Genomic DNA, 7192 nt, shown 5'->3' with positions numbered 1-7192 from the left:
ACACTCATGTGCAGAGCTGCTGGAAATGGTCCATAATATTTTCCAAAACATTCACACATCGTATCATTACTAATAATCCAGAGGGTTTTTTTCCCCCCTTTTGAAGCCTGGTTGGAAAGTCAGGAGTGAATGTTGCAGACATTTGTAAAACCGCTCCAGAATATTTCAGAACTCCAGAGCACGTATGAAAGCAGCTTAAACTTTAACCTCCAAAGAGATAAGGACCTGCAACAGGAGCTCACCATGACTCAGTGCAGTTTGTTTCAAGTTCCTGTTAGGGTAAATAAAACAGTGTTACAGGAGGAACATATGACTGTACGAATGCATCTGTGATGGACTAATGAGAATAAATTAGGGGAAAAAAATTACTTCACACAATCAAAAGTACAAAAAAAAAAATCACTCACCCCATTTAACAGAAAGACAGGAATGAAAAACAATTTAAAAAGGAACTGGTTTCTGACACACACACACACACACACATCATTAAATTAACAAGATTTGCCATCAAAGCCCAAAGCAGACACAAACAAATAAAATAAAAACAAAAACAAGAAAACATGTAAACGTTCCTCTAATGTGAAAAAAAAAAAGATACCACCCCAACCCTCCATCATATGACAGAAAAGTCTGTTAAGGTTTGAGTTCCTGTCTGGAGGAGCACACTGCCTCCTCTATACTACAACTCATCCTTCTGTTTGACGTCCTCTTCCTCCTCCTCTAGACCATCATATTCATCTGTTTCCGCATCAAGCTCCCCCTCCTCATCCTCCTTGACCCCTTCCTCATCGTCATCGTCCTCCTCATCCTCAGCATCCTTCTTCTTGCTCTTTTCCTCCTCCTCTCTCAGCTTCCTTTCCATGTCTTCTTGCTCCTCCTTCATCTTCTTCTCTGGTCCCTTTGTGGTTTGAACACAGAAATGAAGTTTAAGTTGACAGTGTAGATATTTTTCAAACAGGAAAGAAAAATTATGAACATGAAAAAAAAGTGGTGCTAAATAGAAATTTTAGACTCAAAGCTTAAAAAAATCCTCTTGGAACGATGACATTCAGCATCAATCATCATAACCTCTGACTGCTTGTTAATTACTTCATCAGACCTGTCAAATGTCTAGAACATTGAACAGCAAAGAAGCCCTTGCATCAGGGCCTGACATGGTTCTGTAGAAGTGGTGGAAATCCAAGCCAGATCTAAGCTGGAATAAACTAAAAGCCATCTCTGAACCAGAGCTGGAACAGTTTTGGTTGAAAAGACACATCTGTGATCCAAAACTAAAGAAGTGATCCCTCCCTGATCTTTCTCATCCTTGACACAGATGAGTTAATCAGACACTGATTGGTGGCAGTTTTCTTTATTTTCACATGAATACTCATCATTTGTACAAAAACACGAAGTTGCAGTTTCCAGCTCTGATGGATAGTGTTTATTACCCTTTACAGCTTACCTTGGTAGCCCCCCATGTTTCCTTCCCAAACTCCTCCGCTTCCTTGATGTCATCGGTGATGAGGAAGTTATCAAAGATGGTTCCAGATTTAACCTTTAAATGAGGACACCTAACATGTTAACAGCACTCATTTTCCCCCTGATGCAGTTTAATTTCTACACGAACCAAACAAATTTGTGTTTACTGATCATAGCTCATGTAATCACCGCTCCTAATGGAGGACTAAGGATTTACCTGCCACAGATCCAGGCCCAGAACAGAAATCTTGTCAAACTTGTACATGGAGGCATCTTGAGTGTACTCTGGGTTGTCGATCTCAGGATGAACCCAGGCTCCTTTGTAGTCAGGGTTATCGATCAGCTTGGGTTTCCACTCCCCCTGTAGAAACAGCACAGCAGCAGTGAGGACAATTTGCATGCAGGAGTCATTCCGCATCCAGCTGCATTTTATGAGTGTCTTAATCTGGCTTTGAGAGCTTTGATTTGTTGCCATTTTAGTCAGACTAACATGTTTACCTGCATTTTAAATGTCAGGTATCAATCCAACCATCATATTTATTTTAATGCGAGGGAAACATTCTCAGTATGGCATCATTTCAGTGCCACTTATCAAAATAAGGAAAATATAACATATGAAATATATATTACTTGTAATATTTCAGTGAAATCTGATGCATTTCATGTGGGAAGCTGCAGCTCATATCTTGACAGTCCAGCCTTACCTTATATTCTGGATTGGTGATCATGGGGGGCTCCCACTCTCCATCCATGTCCTCATCCCAGTCATCAGGTTTCTTAGCATCAGGATCAGGGATGGTTTCTGGCTGTTCCCAGTCCTGGAATACAGCAGACTGGAATCAGCACCTCTTAAAACTACAAAGCAGGAAAATGGTGAAATCATAAAACAGGAGTGTGACCTGGGCCTGTGTGTGGAAAACTAAATCAAGCTAAAAACTGGTGGTTATAGAAAAAATGTCAAGCTTCCAGACAGCACTTTATAGTGCATGTAATTGTGTTTTCACACTAATCATGCATGTGATATGACCAGCAAATACCAAACCCATGCAATGTAACGCTAAAAACAGGCCATGTAAGGTTAAAGCAGTGTCATGCCTCAGGCTTGGTGTCGCTGGGATCGTCAATCTTGGCCCTGTCGTCCCAATCACTTGGCTTCTTGGCCTCTGGGTCCTTGATCTTCTTTGGGGGGAGCATGTCCCAGTCATCCTCCAAAGAACCAGACTCCACTTTCTCATTGTCAATCTTCACTTCATATGTCTGGTCTGGGTTAAGAATCAGTGTGTACAAATGGGTCAGCTCGTCATCCTGGAGAGGATGGAGAAGATTTAAAAAGTGGGTAAGAATCTTCAATTCACCAAATGCAAAAACTCTTCAACATGCTTAGTACCTTGCATTTGATGTCTTTCTTGATGAGATGGTTCTGGCCCTTGTAATTGAAGATTACATGAACTTTCTTAGTGCTGTAGCCACAGATGTCAGGCCCTGAGGACACAGGTCGCATCATGTTTTTACTTTTCATTACAGAGAAACAATGCTAACGAATTGGCTTAATGTAAAACATCCTTCTAGCTGCTCTTTATGTTCTGTGATAAGGCCTCAAACTCAGCTCACCAAACATGATGTAATATTGTGAGTCTCCATGCATGTCGCTCTGGTCAAGGTCAGAAGGAAAGATCTTGACGTAGCCGCCTCCGCAATCGATCTTCTGCTCATGCTTGACAGTGAACTGGACGACCAGGGGTTTTCCCTCATTGCTGAAAGGTTCAAAGCGGGCTGACAGGGCATAGAAGCGGGCATCCTGGCTGGTCTGGATACCTGTTGAAGGTCCACAACTGTTAACAACAAGACTTTCATCCAGTCATCACTTATTCATGAATCCTAAGTAGTTTCTTCACCGCTTTCCCCTTGTTGGAAATGCATTATTTTTTATAACAGGGATGACTGATGGTGGCTCAAACGGTTGTCCTACTAGTTTAAATCAAATTCCTAAAGTTAACATGTTGACGTATCAAAAGCTGAAGATACTGAACCCTGTATGGAATTGTAGGGAATATAACTAAAATTGGAGAAGCAGTGGGGCAAATCTGTCAACTCTTAGAAGGACCCAGAAGAACCAGTTTCAGGTGGTTTTAGCAAACAGGTTACTGACAGAGATTAGGAAGGGGGGCTTTCAGATAATTATTCTTAATTTTTACTTAACCTCATGACCACAGAGCAAACCTGCAGTAGTGTTGGGGAATTTTACAGTCCATCTGGATGGGCTATCGGTCTCTATGGCAGTAGTGTTGAGAGCAGGTGATCTGCATGATGACACAGCAGAAGTGTAGAGAGGAAATACCTTTATCAGCTTCAGGATCCCCATAGAACTTCCCGGCAGTCAGTTTCCACTGACCATAGTCCGACTTGTGCTTCGATTCAAGCCAGCGACTCTTCCATCCATCTGAAACACAGAACCAGCTCAGCTGGTTATAGTGTTTTGGACCAGAACTTGTTCCAGACATTTACTACAGTAATAAAGAGCCATAAGGTGACAGAACCCATTTACTGTCTGTAAGAGTTTTTACACCAATGCTTTCACATTCTCCATGACATCTGTCACAGTTCAACTAATATATTGAAACAATGGTCAGACTCAGACAGAAATATATAAAACTACCAACTGCTGACATGACCATTTCCTTACTGATTTCAGACAAGTTTAATATTCTAAACATCTGCACTTTTACTTTACTGTAATATTACTCTGCTTTATAAGCCACAACGCAGCCCTGATGATTTTAACAATGAGGGAAACTGATGAAGGAGATCCTTTAAAACATTTTTTAAAGAAAAAAAAAGGCCAAACAAGAAAATGGTCTGCAGTCAAACAGCACGTCAGGCCTGCTGCTCCAGAAACTCAACACAACCATTCAAATCAGCAACTGTACTTCACCTCCATCTGCAAACTGCTCCCTGAAGTAGACCGTGGCGTCAACACAGACTGTTACAGACACAAAAAGTACCAAAACCGCCACTGAAAGCTTCATTCTGCCGATGTGAGTCCGGTTGTGGAGAAAGAGCCGCAGATCTGAGCGAAAAAAGCGAATGAAGCTGAAAGAAATGCAACCTGATAATTTCTACAGCGTTGAGCCCTGCACAGATGGCCGCGGCTTATTGGACGAGGGATTCACCAATGAGATTAGACCACGAGTTACCTTTCGGAAACTGTCGTGTAGCATCGGGATAAATCGGAGATAGGCGGAGGGTAGAAATATGTTTGCTGTTCTCTCCCTCTGCAGTCTGCATGACTTTCATCAACCCACTCATTTTCTGGACAAACCTGAAAATATAGAAATGCACAAAATTAGATTTAAAGAAACAAAAAGAGAATAAATAAGACGAAAATTATTATATATCTAAATCTTTATGTGGCAAAATAACAATCTAAAAAAAGAGAAGTGACTCAAAAATATGAAAGATACCAAACAAATGACTAAATAACCATTTTCATTTATGTTTATCTACTTCTCTATATGTTGATATTTCCTGTTTATTTTTTTTTTTTGTATCACTATTTCTTGATATAATAGTATTTTAAATTTACTTACTTTTGATATTTTCTTATTTTTTCTATCTCCCAGTTGATTTAATTTCTTCTGACTAGTTTCATTCATTCATTCATTCATTCATTCATTCATTCATTCATTCATTCAGTAGTGTTTCCTTTTTACTTTTAAATTTTGAACCACAAAAAGAAAACAATAATAGAAAAATTCTGTGAAATAAAAAAATATTTATTAAATGCACCAAAACCATCTGCCAAACCTGAGCATCACATTCTACAAATGAACTGTTTTTACAAATGATTTTCCACTTGTAACTAAACATGCAACTATGGCAATATATGCAGATGACAACATTATATTTATCGTCAAAAAATATTGATCGACTTAATAACATCTTAAATAAGGAGCTGGGCTTTGTCACTTACTAGATTATTGATAATAAATTTGTTATCAATGCAGGTGCCACCTGCCTTCTGTAAGTGGATCAGTAGCTTCCTTCCTGACAGAAACCAGCAGGTGAGGCTGAGGCAGTTCACCTCGGACACCCCGACCATCAGCACTGGTGCTCCCCAGGGATGTGTCTTCTTTCCACTGCTCTTTTCCCTCTACACCAATGAGTGCACCTACACAGACCCCTCTGTGGAGCTCTTAAAGTTTGCAGACGACACCACCATCATCGATCTTATCCAAAATGGTGACAAGTCTGCATATTGACAGCAAATGGATCAGCTTGAGGTCTGGTGCAGTAAGAACAATCCAGAGCTGAACACACTCAAGACGTTATAGATGATTGTGGACTTTAGGAGACACCCCCTTCTCTGCCTACCCTCACAGTCCTGAGTAGCACAGTGTCCATTGTAGAGAGCTTCAGATTGCTGGGCACATCTCTCAGGATCTGAAGTGGGAGCAAAACATCAACTCCATCCTCAAGAAGGCCCAGCAGCAAATGCACTTCCTGCGACTCTTGAGGAAATACCGACTGCCCCACAAGCTGCTGCTGCAGTTCTCTACAGCAGTCACTGAGTCTGTCCTGTGCTCCTCCATCACTGTGTGGGTTGGAGCTGCCACCAAGCAGGACAAGACAAGACTACAGCGCACTGTGGGGACTGCAGAGCGCATGACTGAAACCCCTCTGCCCTCTATTCATGACCTGTACTCCTCCAGGATTCAAAGGAGGGTGGGGATCATTATAAAGGACTCCTCTCACCCTGCACACTCTTTTTTAACTGCTCCGGTCTGGCAGGTGCCTCAGAACCCTTCAGAGAAGGACTAGCATGTACTAGAACAGCTTCTTCCCCATTGCAATCATTTTAGTGAACAGATAAACTGCTAACCAGTTCCACAATACACAATTAAACCTCATCACTCGCGTTTCATTTTATACCACTTCTCTACAGCATTTACTGTGTATATAGGGTATATTTGATATTTGTAGTTGTAATTTGTATTTGTATATATTGCTCTGTATAGTAGACACCACTTTAAAAGACTCTGTTTTATTACTTTCTACTTATTTTATTCCTTTACTTATTTTATTATTTTTTACTTATCCTAATACTTCTACTAGAGTGACATCTGTTGGCAAAAAAAATATTGTATGTGTTCATACTTAGTGAATAAAGCTGATTCTGATTCTGAAAACTAAATGTATGGTAGTGGAGTCAAAATTCATCCTTTTTTTCAACATTGCACTTGATTTTTGGAGAAAATGTGATTTAACAAGTAGAAGAAGCTCATTTATTGGGTGTATTTGTGAATAGCACACTGTCTTGGAACAGTCAAATAAATAGTATAATGCAAAAAGTGGGTCATAGTATGGGAATAATCAGAAACTGCAAGAAATCCAATCCCCAATGGTTGAGCAAAAGATTAGCTTAATCAATAGTATTATTTTATCTAGATTACCGTCAGTTGTTTGGTCAAATATTAATGAAGTTAATTTACACAAAGTGCAAGTCACACAGAATAAAGCAGCACAAATTGTTTTCAGTTGACCATACTGAACTAAAATAATCACAATGCACAACAACTTGGCATGGCTAACTGTAAAATACAGATTGAAATACCTTAAATCTGTATTTGTAACATTACAGGAACAACAACTCTTGAAATTATTTACAGAAAGTAATCATTTTTGGCTGATCAGCATAATTATTGCACAAGTCAAATCAGTGGAACGTGAATGG

General features: G+C 39.9%; 1 protein-coding gene across 1 annotated transcript; it reads right to left on the bottom strand.

Moving 5' to 3' along the window:
- Positions 1 to 98: 98 nt before the first annotated feature.
- LOC121653013 (calreticulin-like) lies at positions 99 to 4599 on the bottom strand. Its single transcript, XM_042006190.1, has 9 exons — positions 4394 to 4599; positions 3800 to 3901; positions 3073 to 3276; positions 2849 to 2943; positions 2557 to 2766; positions 2166 to 2279; positions 1679 to 1822; positions 1445 to 1537; positions 99 to 898 (listed from the first exon to the last, which is right to left on the bottom strand). The coding sequence occupies exons 1-9, from the start codon at positions 4485 to 4487 to the stop codon at positions 680 to 682; spliced, it is 1275 nt and encodes a 424-aa protein (XP_041862124.1). The 5' UTR covers positions 4488 to 4599; the 3' UTR covers positions 99 to 679.
- Positions 4600 to 7192: the final 2593 nt, after the last annotated feature.

This window comes from Melanotaenia boesemani, chromosome 14 (assembly GCF_017639745.1).
Source record: "Melanotaenia boesemani isolate fMelBoe1 chromosome 14, fMelBoe1.pri, whole genome shotgun sequence".
Classification (NCBI taxonomy): domain Eukaryota; kingdom Metazoa; phylum Chordata; class Actinopteri; order Atheriniformes; family Melanotaeniidae; genus Melanotaenia; species Melanotaenia boesemani.
This window is presented reverse-complemented; position numbering and strand designations above follow the sequence as displayed.

Coding starts and splice junctions, on each gene's coding strand:
- LOC121653013 (XM_042006190.1), bottom strand. CDS start 4,487: ATGAAGCTTTCAGTGGCGGTTTTGGTACTTTTTGTGTCTGTAACAGTC. Junction 3,902..4,393: donor GGAGCAGTTTGCAGATGGAG/GTGAAGTACAGT, acceptor TCTGTGTTTCAG/ATGGATGGAAGAGTCGCTGG. Junction 899..1,444: donor AAACATGGGGGGCTACCAAG/GTAAGCTGTAAA, acceptor CAAACCACAAAG/GGACCAGAGAAGAAGATGAA.